At 39.7% G+C, this 12,423-nt stretch overlaps 1 protein-coding gene and 1 long non-coding RNA gene across 4 annotated transcripts in view; both read left to right on the top strand.

Annotated features, from left to right (window-relative positions):
* The window catches only part of mvb12bb (multivesicular body subunit 12Bb), a 49,267-nt gene extending 37,351 nt beyond the window's left edge, over positions 1 to 11,916 (top strand). For 2 of the 3 annotated variants that reach the window (XM_079468280.1, XM_079468281.1), the window contains 3 exons: positions 6,842 to 6,900; positions 7,288 to 7,347; positions 11,343 to 11,916. In XM_079468280.1, the coding sequence (XP_079324406.1) occupies positions 6,842 to 6,900; positions 7,288 to 7,347; positions 11,343 to 11,387 (164 nt within the window). In that variant the 3' untranslated portion in view covers positions 11,388 to 11,916. Of the gene's footprint in view, positions 1 to 2,630; positions 2,949 to 6,841; positions 6,901 to 7,287; positions 7,348 to 11,342 lie in introns of those variants that run through there. The other variant, XR_013787342.1, reaches the window with a different exon arrangement.
* On the top strand, positions 1,730 to 2,124 carry LOC306900918. Its single transcript, XR_013787343.1, has 3 exons — positions 1,730 to 1,765; positions 1,848 to 1,907; positions 1,987 to 2,124. It is a non-coding gene; the product is annotated as an uncharacterized lncRNA (long non-coding RNA).
* Positions 11,917 to 12,423: the final 507 nt, after the last annotated feature.

Here is a 12,423-nt window from a genome sequence, read left to right on the forward strand (position 1 = left end):
CCGGCAATGGGACCGCCTAGTGGAGACTGATGGTGTGCTCTACCGGCGTGTGTGTCGCTCAGATGGGGGAGAGGAAATCCTTCAGGTGTTATTGCCGGCAGATCTGAAACACTATGTCTTAACCCAGCTTCACCAACAGCATGGGCACCAGGGGGTCGAGCGTACATTCCAGCTAGTGCGCCAGCGATGCTACTGGCCTGGTATGTCTGCAGATATCGACCGCTGGTGTCATGAGTGTGAGCGGTGCCAGTGTGCTAAAGGTGTCCCCACGGCCCCTAGTAGTTTTATGGGGCACTTGTTGGCTGCACGGCCGAACGACATTGTGGCCTTGGATTTTACAGTGTTGGAGCTCTCGAGGTCTGGCCTTGAGAACGTGCTGGTCATGACCGATATTTTCACCAAATATACCTTGGCAATCCCCACTAAAGATCAACGAGCAGAGACTGTTGCTCAGGTTCTTGTAGTGGAGTGGTTTTGTAAATTCGGCGTGCCAGGGCGCATCCACTCCGACCAAGGCCGGAACTTTGAATCCGTCCTAATTCAACAGCTTTGTTCTCTGTATGGAGTCGAGAAATCACGTACCACCCCTTATCACCCCGCTGGAAATGGCCAGTGTGAGCGTTTTAACAGAACATTGCATAATCTATTGCGCACTTTGCCGCCCTCCCAAAAGGGTGATTGGCCACTTTGCCTTCCTCAGGTACTTTTTGCGTATAACACTACTCCTCATCAGGCAACCGGGGAATCTCCTTTTTTTCTAATGTTTGGACAGGAGCCCAGACTTCCTGTTGATTTCTTACTTGGCAGAGTCCAAGAGCCATTAGCTGGGGGGGTTAATAGGTGGATTCTAGAGCAGCAGGATCGGTTGCAGGTTGCGTTTGAGGGTGCTCGTGAACGGTTGGGTGATGCAGCCGATCGGCGAAAGGCCCGGCATGACCGGCGGGTGAAGGAAGCACCACTGAAGGAGGGTCAGCTGGTGTACCTCCGCAATCATAGTGTGAGGGGTAGATGTAAAATCCAGGACCTGTGGAATTCAGTGGTGTACAAGGTAATGAGAGCACCTAAGGACGGTGGGGCGGTATATACCATTGCTCCCATTACAGATCTGGGAAAAGTAAAGCATGTGCATCGATCTTTGCTCAAGGCTCAGATCCATCAGGATCTGCCGATTGGATTGTCTGATAGTCCAGTGGCTGAATCTGTGTCGTCTCTGGAAGAGGGATGTGATGAGGATTTATTTGTCTTTGTGTCAGAGACACCACAAGTCAGAGGTGGGTTGAGGCTACAGGACATTGTTCCTGGCCCACCTCAGATATCGGGTGACCGGCCAATTGTGGAGACCTTCAGGGTAACCGAGGGTACTGGGCTTGATGTGGGTTTACCCCCGGCAGAAGTACCTACAAATTCACTGGAGGTAGGCGAGGGGATGGCAAGAAGGACTGGTAGAAGAACTGCAGGTCAGCACTCTAATAGGTACCATCTCCCTCGAGCAGTGGGTACTGGTTCAGTTTCCTTTATAGTGAGTAGTGCAGTAGGTACCTTGTTTCGCCCTTGGAACTGAGAGTTCCTAGGTGGGATTCTGTGTGGTTCACCGTCGGGTCGACGTTGCAGAAACTGGTGGTGGAATGTAATGGGATTAGGTGATTGACAGCAGGGTTAGCCTATCAGCGAGTAGTACCTTCCATTTAAAGGCTGATTGGCTGTTACCTGGTATGCGTCACGTCCGATTTCCCCGTTGTTTTGATCGCGTTGACTCTGATTGTAGGTAAGCGTGCTATGTTTTTATGTGATAATTCTTGGAATTGTTGTTGTGCGTAGTTTTTAATTGTTTTTATTAATCAGTGCAGCTTTGGTGCCGTGTTGCCCGGCATACTGCTTAGTTGGTTTGATGACTGTTCACCTCTCAGGTACATTTATGGTTAAAAGCTTGTGATCTAGTGCGAAAATGGTTGCGTGGGTTTAACATGCTTTTCGGGTATCAAATAGGTGTGATTCCCTGTATCCTATTGTGTTCGCGGTGGGCATGACTGACCAATCCGTGTCCGTTAAGTGTGCTATCTAGCTTGACAACCTGATGGATTCTCCCTCTCGTTCTATGCCGTGATTTTACGCTGCGATTAAAGTGCTGCAGTTTATACGGCCAGTGTATACGCGACCATCATCGTAAACAAAAGGGGACTGCTCGCTTGGTTATAATCGGGGCGTTATATATACATATAATCCCGCTTCATACATCTCTGCCTTGTGTGGAAGGACTATTAAGCTCCTCCTGCTTGCAGCGGAGCTAGCTCCCTTCTGTTGTTTCTGTTATTTAACCTTTTTCTTTTGTTTTGTTACTTTTATTTCCATGAATTACGGTTTGTTTAGTTTTATTTATTTGCTTTTCTCTCTGCTCCTTATTGTAAGGGCAGTAAATTGCTAATAGCTTGGGATATCTGTGATCAACCATCTGTTTGTGAAATCCTATTTGTGTGTGAGCATCTACTGAGTTAAAGTCTCGTAGTAGACCAACAATTGATCTTCCTAACTGGATTGTTTTTCTTTATGTTTGTTATTTCCATTTATTAATTTGGACTCTATTAATGTCAACACTGCCATCTTTATTGTTATAGTTTCTTATTATTTTGCAGGAGCTGAGGTCCCACGGGTGGATTGCTCTTTCTGGTGGTGGTCCTATCGTGTGCAGTGTACACTCGAGTGTGTGAAAGTGTGATTAAACTGCACGGGTGTGAGTGTCGTGTGGAAGTGTGTCCCGTAGAATCGAACTCCCCAGTGCTTCCTGCCGTTGGGAGCTTCAGCCCTGCTGGTATTTAGATTTGTTTTACAGCTGCTCTATATCAAGTTGGTTTGTATGTGTTTCTGTTTGTTTTATTTGAAGTGGGGTTTCAATGTCCCATCTAACATTTTAAAGGATTTTCCTAGTAATAAACATTTGTATTTTTGTATTACTCGCGTCTCTTGTCTACTTCCATGAGGGAACTGAACCTGTGTGCTTTGCTCATAGTTTGAGTATTTTTCCCTGGGATTAATTCCTAGGGTGGCGTAGTCGGACTCTTTATTCGTGAATAGAACTTACTCTGTGTCTCAAATTTCACCACCTCGTCACACATGCACAACCTTATAGGATAATTCATAAAAATTGTCACTGAAATATGTGTACATTCCTGTGAAAAATAGCATCTTCTAATCTATATATAACTGAATATGAATGTGATATTTAAAGATTTAATTGTGTGGGTTGGGGTGAAGAGGTAAGAATAGGGGAATTAGGGTTAGGTTATAGTGTGTGTGTATGTTGCCCTGTGGGTGTAGCCTGTGTCGATTCAGCCCGAATCTATGAACCGTCTTTGCATATTTATGCCTCAAAATGCTGATCCACTGGGGTTAAATATGTCGATTTGATTGGTTACAGGTTTATGATGTCATTAACCAGGGCAGTTTAAACTCTTTGTTTTACGGAGAAAATATTCCGCAATGGTTTAAAATGATAAATTTGCACATGGTTTGCCTGAAAGCATATTAAAAACACCACATAACGGTATTAACAACATTAAAAACTGTATTTTTACCACAAGAGGTCTTTAACATTGTCCGTGTAAAATTACACATACGTACCTGAATAAATAAAAAAAACTATACATTAGTACAAACACTTTTATTGTGCAATCTCTGCAATGTTAAACTAAAAAAATCATACTTAAATATACATAAAAAATAAATGTCATTTTGTAGCCACATGTTGGCTCATACTTTATTATTGTTTTTACATATTGCAAGCAGTACATATTTTGGTCTTACTTTCTTTGTAAAAAAAATAGTAAATTCAAATACCTAGAGACTCTCCCATCATTTTTTCTCCTCTGGGGAAGAAATTATTTTTTGTTTCATGAACTGTGCTGTACTGGCTGACCGAGTGCTTCATCCGTCAGTCTTTTAGCATTAACCTATGTATAAATCTGAAATGTGTGTGCGTGTCAGTGAGGCGAGCTCGGCTGGCGGAAGTCCTGTGTGACAGTGCATCCAACAATGAAAGTGTGAAGGATTAGAGCTCACAGCGGCGTGTAGGGGAACTCTTCTCTGCCTGAAGCAGCCATCCGTCAGTGCTCGGGGGCTATGGGGATGACAAAGCCCAAATTTTTCACAACACCTGACAACGCTATTAATAAGGCAATGATCCTCATAGCCACGCTCACACTCGCTACAACACACCCTCATCATTCACACGCTCTATCCAATCCCAATGCTGATCTCACAGATATAATCAGCAATTAATAAAATACTTTAGACCATAGTACCTGTGTAGTGGTCATTCCGTATAGAGATCTAATCACATGTCAATTATTGGCAAACTGAAATGTAGTATTTTCCAGCATTTTATGCTTTACAATGACTTGAAACATCATGACCCAAAGTCACAATTAAAGCGTTTTTACAGTTTCAAGTTACATTACATTTTCTCAGTTTGCTCTACCACTGGAGTTGATATATCAGACCGCCTGTGGTCTAACCCATACGAGCAGAATCTACCAGACGCCATACTTTACCTTTACGACTTACAGTCTAGGCAGCGGCGGTCTGGACAAACATTACCTTAACATTCCTGCCCAGCGTGACCCCAAACTCACATCCATTTTTATCTCCCCACCCAGTCGTCCCAAATCCTGCCATCAGGCCATGCGTGTCCTTCAGCGTCAGATATGAATGGCAGGCGAATACTAAGCACGATCTGATTGAAAACGTAATGCTTGAACAATAAAATGGAGAGTCACGGCCTTCAAGTTTCACCATCATCCGTTTGACGCATACCTGATTCATCAAAGCCGGCTAGTGTAACTACCAATTCGAACGTATTCCCATCAGCCTTGCTCTCTTACACAGCACGGTTGTTCAACAAGGCTTTAGTCCATGTTTATTCCCTTGTTTTTATGGACCGAAACACGTAGTTGCTATCTTGTTTCAATTACCGTGGTGAAACAACCTCAATTGTCCATTCTAAAGCTGGGTGATACATTTTCAAGCCCTGTCTGATGGCCTTAAATGGAGAGTGTAAAAAATCTAAGTAAACTCTTTGAGAAGGTCATTGAGTTGGTCTTTGAAGACTGTGACTTCATTTTTGTTTCTCTCTGTTTTAGAGTTCTGTTTTTATTTCACAACAAGTATGTCCATTTTGAACACACATGTTAACTTTTGGTGAATAGTATTAAATTAAAACTACTCTACACTTATAGATTCTTTGCGGAGATCTATCAAAACATTGTTGTTGCTGCTGCTATAGTAACTTATATCTTAGGAGATATTCATTAAAGATTCATTTTCACAACACAACTGAAAAATAAATCTGAAAACGTGTTGTTTTGGGAGGCTTGAAAACCTAAACTTTTGAAAATAGATTTTAAAGGTAAAAGCAATACCATTATCAAACAATTTGTATTTTTGTGACATCACCATCTACTGGCTTGGCATGCACAGTACAGCATTTTTTTGTCATTTTCAATTATCTATGTGAAGAGGGATCATTTTCACAACTGTTGTTTGAAGTTAAATATAGGCACCGATATATCGGCCAATAATCTGTATTGATTGATAAAAGCAATTTTTCACACTATCGGTTGGCTGATAGTTTTAAACCAGCCAATGACCAGGGCCGGTATATCCAGTCAATCAAAAAAGGGCAGGAAAATGCGACAAATTTGTGCTCAGTACATAAAAAACGTTATAGAAAAGAGCCATCACCAGTTTGATGTTCAATATTATTAGTAGTTATTAATTGTTTTCCGCACATTTATTTCCTGAAATATTCATGGATAAAGATCCATTCAGCATTTGCCAAGGTAATGAAAGCGGTTAGTGGCATTCTTTTCCCCAGAACATCTGACGCCCTCAACCTCCAGGTAACTTACGAGAAGAGCTCCTTCACAGTTTCCTCCTAGCACGCCAGCAAAACCCATGCTCCGTTGGTAATATATAGCATCTCTGTTAGATGCCACTCTCAATATTTCTTTCCATGAGGCAAAGTTGGGCTCTTTCCGATTTTTCTCTTTTTTAGGGGATGGACATTTTTCTTCTGCACAGTCAATGGGAGCTATTGTGCGGTCGTGTCACCCTGTGTTAATTTGGGCTCTAATGTATTTGATAAACAAAGGGGTGCTCTTTAGCCTGACAGTCGTGACACCCTGATTCTTGCGTGGGCGCCGTTTGGCGCGGGGTTACGCCGTTAATAACCCACTGGCAGCCATCAAAGGCGCTTTAACCATGATCATTATGATAAAGGGCATACACTTAATTACGGGCCTGCTTAATTATAGCTCTGTTGAAGCTCGTTTGTTTGGTAGAATGCTAATTATACCACCGTACTCTTGGCAAGTCCTCTTTTGAATCCACCTCTCTCTTTCTTTCTCGTTCGCGCTTTCTCTCCGAGAGCCGAGCGCCCGGGCTCATTTTCATGCAAATTGATATCCGGCGACTGTTTTGTCTCTCTCTTTCCCCCTTTTCTTTCGACGTGTGCCAGTGGGGCTTTTGTTTTTGGAGTCGAACGTCTCCTTGACAAGACAGGATCAGGAATAATCAAGAGTAATTAACAGGGAAAGAGGGTGGAGAGCGGGCGGGGGGCGTCCGAGGGGGGAGAGTCAAATGCAGTGGCGGATAAAGTAGGCTTTCATCTCGCTTTGTCTGAGCGCGTTTCCGAATGGATCGTAACTTTGAGCGTTCTGCCATTTTCGATCATTAATACAAATGCTTTCTCATAATGTGCCGCACAGCAGTGATTAGGAGGGATTTTGTGGGGAATGTTGGTATTTGTTTTGCTGTAATGTTATGTATTTTGTGTTCTCTGTGTTTGCAGCCATGGATGATATACCGTTCACGATCTCAAATAAACATGTCTCCACATCCAGAGATGAAGTAAGTGCTGCATTTGTGCATTGGGAAGTTTGTCCCAATTGGGGGTCATGAACCCCTAGAGGTCTGTGAGGGAACTGCAGATTGAAAATTAATTGAGAAACTTTCCCGAACACCCATCGTCTTTCCTTGATAAACATGGAAATAGAGCAAGAAACGTTATTGTTTCTCAATGAACTCAAAATTTTACTAAGATTCCCTCATCCAGATGTTCAATGACAGGGAGAGCTGGGCTCACAGAAGGCCATTTGGTCCCTGTCATAAGGGCTTAGTTCCTTTTGTCAGAGAAACAGAGGGAGAGACAATGAAGAGAGCGGATTAAAGATCTTAAAAATGCTTAAAGTCAGCTTTTTCTCTGTTTTCGACTGTCATTGTTTCGCTTTTTTTCAGATACAGCCTATCAATTTAATGGGCATTACCATCAAGTCACCACAAGAGATCGAGGAGCAAGTAAGTGAACACTGTTTGCAACAGAGAACACAGCATACGGTTTGTTTGCACACATGTATTGTTTTATAGCTTGTGATGTGTTGTTATTTTATTGCTTTGGTCAGTCACCGTGATTTTATCCAGAAAGTCTAAAAACATTCCCTGGCCCTTACGACAGAACTCTCATACAGGAAATAGGTCATTACTGTAGATACTGTAGAGTCTGACCAAGTCATTACAGCCAGGACAAAGCACGCTACATATATATAAACTTATATTCTATAGAACGACACATTCAATTTTCAGGAAATGGAAAAAACATTCAATGTTAAAATCTTGAAACACTGTGTTATCAAAGACGACCACCACATTTTAAGACGTTTTATTAGTTAGATATTTGCAAAACCCAGTGACAAACATAAAGGGTGACTAATAATAACTAATAATATTTCTAATCAAAATAAAAATCACAAAATATGTTTCAGAAGGACAGCAGCGAGATATAATATAAAAAGCAATAATGCCAACAGAATGTTCAAGATAAGTTCATAAATAGACTCTATGTGCAAATAAATGAATGCATAATGCAAAAATCTATTTTCATATATTTTACTTATTTCTAAATAAAGGCATGATTAATAAATAAGTGACTAATATATAAAATGTATATAACATGTAGTTAACAAATGTGCTCAGTGGATTTAATCATAATGAATGTATCTCATTTTTATCATCATTGTTTAGTCATTAAGTCACTATAGAATATCTGCTAGCAATGACATTAAATAGAAATGACAATGAGATTCCGTTGCTCTGTTTCTCTCTATTTACTTACATTGTACATATTTAATATTATGGTAACCCCCCATCAACACTTTCCACTTTCTCTCTTGGAAGCAGGCTGTGATTAGAAGCAGCAGAGCTAGCGTGGGGGGGATTCATTAATTACAGCCTAACACAGCCTCTGCAGATGAATTAAAGCAGAGATAGTGTTACAGTACTGGGTTTAGTGAGGTGGGCGACAGCATAAGATTAATGGAGAAGCGAGAGCTGACGGCGACGGAGTCGGAGCGCTGCCCTGATAATTAGAATCTGTGTGAAAGCATCCAAAGCTATTGTTCTTCAGCCTCATCCTCGACCTGGAATGCAGCATCACTGCCAACTTGTCAAAAATGCGAGCCAGGATGTGACTCTGCTCTGGCGCAGTGACTGCTGGTCATGAAATATATCTGTGTATATATATATATCTGTGTGAACAATATTATTTGCGGTGTAACATTATATTGGTGTATTGTATATCGTGATACAAAAAAGTATCTTAGAGGCGATTGTTTCATGAGATTACGTCTGTTTCAAAATCTTATTGCTGGAGCAGCTAACCTGTGACCCGTGTGACTGCTAATAGAAGTTCTCTCTTAAAGGAACAGTTCACCCAAAAGCAAAAATGTCATAATTTACTCGCCCTCAAGTTGTTCCAACTCCCTATAAATTTATTTTTTCTCATGAACACAAAACAAGATGTGTAGGAAAGAAAACAATTCTGGGGCACTTTTGACTACCTTTGTCACTTTTCCTGCTATGGTAGTCAGTGATGGCCAATGACTTTTTGGTTAAAAGTATTCTTCCAAATATCTTTCTCTGTGTTCATCAGAACAAAATAAATGTATACAGATTTAACCAACTCGAGGGTGAACTGTTCCTTTAAGGTTTAGCTTTCTTAATTCCCTTCTAAAATGTTATTTTGTAATTAAGTTCTGTGTTATGTTTCAGAGTTGGATCCTTTTTATTTTATTTTTAATTCATAAACTGAAGGTTCAATTCAACCTTCAATGTTGTCTTATGATAATTAGACAAGATGGTCATTCTTTATCAAAATAACAAATATAATTGAAGATTAAATACATCGTTAATGTTTTGGAATTTATTCTGTTAAATTTTAGTTCCTTTTTTACGTTTTGTTAAAACTATTTTGATACATTCGTGAACCCAGTTATCCTTATAAATGATGGTTGTCCCTTAAAAATATTAAACACTTAAGTCACTGTCATTATAAGCCATTTACAGTATGCACTTACCCGTTTTTTACAGTGGTTCTTGTCACTTTTATATTCAATACAGAAGTTAACGTATAACGTGTATAACAAGGACACTGTGGTGTAAAATGGCACCAAAACGTCAACTTTGCTTTTACGATTCAGTAGCGTTTATTGGCCGACAGCTGAATACATATTTGCAGTGTGATTCTGCACGTATTCCTTCATTAGTCTCTGGATGATAACTCCTCCGCTCAGGGCCCTGACGTACATCGTAATTGACTGATTGCTAATTCTATTAAAAACACATTCATTAAAAAGAGGCATTTTGTGACATTAAACATATGCACATGTAATTGCAGAAAAGCGTAGTAATCGCAATCGCGTCCGTCGATAAGACTGCTCCCTAACAAGCATCACTTGAGCCATTTTTTGTTGAAGATGTTGGTTCCAGCAATTACACATTCTTTTCATTTCCCAACTGATTTGCAAAACTCGTAGAGATTATAATTGCTTTTAGCCACGCATATCTAATTTGTGTCTTTTTAAGTGTTAATTAGTTAGTGATTTGAGCTGACGTCTTTATGAAGTTTGAATGTTAATGAATCCGCCTGTGTGCGTACGTACTGTACCTTGGGTTTACAGTAAAACAAGTGGATCGTATATACGACTGAATGTAAACGGTATGTCAGTGTATGAAGTGTGAATCTGTAGCTTAAACTAGACATCTCGTTTGTGCTACGAGGATTCCAGTGGACGTATCCCTCAAGTACAGTGCGTCTGAGTTAATGCGTGCATGTCTGCCTGCACATATGGTCATGTGATGTGAGGGAGACAAATAGTGAGCGGACACCCAGGGAGCAGCCGTGTAGATATTCAAATGAAGGAGGGAATTAATGAAGACAACATGTCACATATCTTCACCTGCTTTGAGCAGGAACAGGAAATGAAGATCTGCTCATCTCGGAGGCTGCGGCCGCCCATGTTACGTGTGTCACTGTTCTGTCACAGGCCTGTGTAAAAATGGCAGGCAGTGATACATGCTCTTTGAGATAACACCCCATCTTTCCCATCCATCATTTATACACACACGCGCAGACACACACACACACACACACATACTTGTTTATTTATTACTTAGTCAGGTAGTGTGTGTGACTTTTTATTATAACTAAGCGGCATGTGACATGTGACATGTTGGTCGAGCTTGCAGTTTTGCTTCAAGTAGTGGAGAGAGAGCAAAGAGAGAGAGAGAGATTTCTGTAAGGAAAACTGTGGTTGTGTGATCCTCCAGCATCACCTAGTGCTCTGAATCAAGAATGACATCTTGCAAATGTAGTTTTAATCTAGCTAAATGTCAGGATATGCATATTTGTGTATGGGTATGATTATTTTGACGCCTATGATAATAAGAAAAAACATTACAATTAATTGCATTTCACAGTTGAACAATGTTTCAATACTGTTTATGTTAAGAAAGAATGATGTTGATATAAATATATTTACATGATGTTATTACAGGTCAAAATATTACAATCCTTGATTTTATATCATTTTCTTTTATCTTTGAATAAACCCCTCGTCCTCCATTATTTGTTTTGACAAATCTTCATGCTTTAAAAGCTCTGTATCAGTCTACTTCCAGCTGTGAGGATTTAGTTTCTCTTTTTTTAAGTTGTTTATAACACATGTGAGCTTGAAGTTGTAATAATTGATATAATGTGATGTACAGGAATGTTAGTTATTACCCTCATCATGGCGTGAAGAAAGGGGTCTGTTCTTCTTGGTCAGATACACATGGGGGCGCCATTCAGCAACATTTGCTCTTCATGAAGAAATCTATTGCAATAGGTGCAAGAAAATGCAATTATCATTAGTGATTAAATGAAGGGAGATCATTTGTACAGATTTGATGCTGCAAATCACGGTGTTTTGGTTGTTTTCACAGTTTAATTGCTGTTTTGATTTATTTCTGTTTTACAGTACAATTATTCTTTCAACACTGAACACAGTGCTGCAGCCTTCTAATGGACTCAGTGTGACATCATCCATGTGGAATCAGCCCGTTTTATGTCATCTAACCAACAGTCTGAAGATTACTGTCTATGTACCCTGTATACCTAAACATGAAATAAAAATACATGTACATTAAGTCATTTAACAGATGCTTTTATCCAAGGTACTTACAATTGAAGAAAATAAAATGTTGCTTTCTTAATGCATAATATATGTTACATCTGACTTATTGTGATAAATTTATCAGAGCGTTATTTCCAATAAAAAACATTGTTTTCTTAATCTCATCAAAATAGGCCTAACCATGTTAGCTTGTTGGTTGTTATGTCTTATGGCGAGTTATATTGTACATTAAGCTTCACATATTTTTCATTCTCTTAGGTTGATTCCAGTGACGAATAAAGCTTTATAAGCGTTAGAATGAAATACCAAGAATGTTTTGATAGACGGGATGTTTGTCTAAAATGTTCTACTCCTAACTACTAACAATATTTTTCAAATAGTAAATAAAAATATTCCAAATGCTTTTTGCATGGCTTTCACATGGCTTTTGGATGACTTTGTCACTTTTGAGGTTCAACAGACACAGGACTGAAATGACCACAATACATCATAACATTTGGAATGGTCCGCAGCTGTATAATGGTTTCTGGTTATACTTTGATTTAATAGACAGCCAATACTAAACCCAGATTTCCGTATGCAACTTATCTTCATCGTTTGCTGTACTTAAATATTAGATACATTTATTTAACGACATGAGTCACAAATAATGAAGAAGGTAGTAGACAGGACTGAAATGAGTTCAACAAGTTCACTTTAAATAAGCACTAAAATGTGTGTCATAAAACTGTGTAAATACCCTGTCACATTAATGTTTGTATAGAGAGCACACATTAAATCAATGCACTCTTCACATGCAAGGTAAAGGCTATACGTATAAGGCAAAATGTGTACAACTATTTATGATACAACTTTTTATGTTATGTGTGTTGGTTATAGAATAAGGCAGAAAAGGTTCCCTTCTATAAAGTATTTATTTGCTTAT

The sequence above is a fragment of the Barbatula barbatula genome, assembly GCF_947034865.1.
Source record: "Barbatula barbatula genome assembly, chromosome: 11".
NCBI classification, from domain to species: domain Eukaryota; kingdom Metazoa; phylum Chordata; class Actinopteri; order Cypriniformes; family Nemacheilidae; genus Barbatula; species Barbatula barbatula.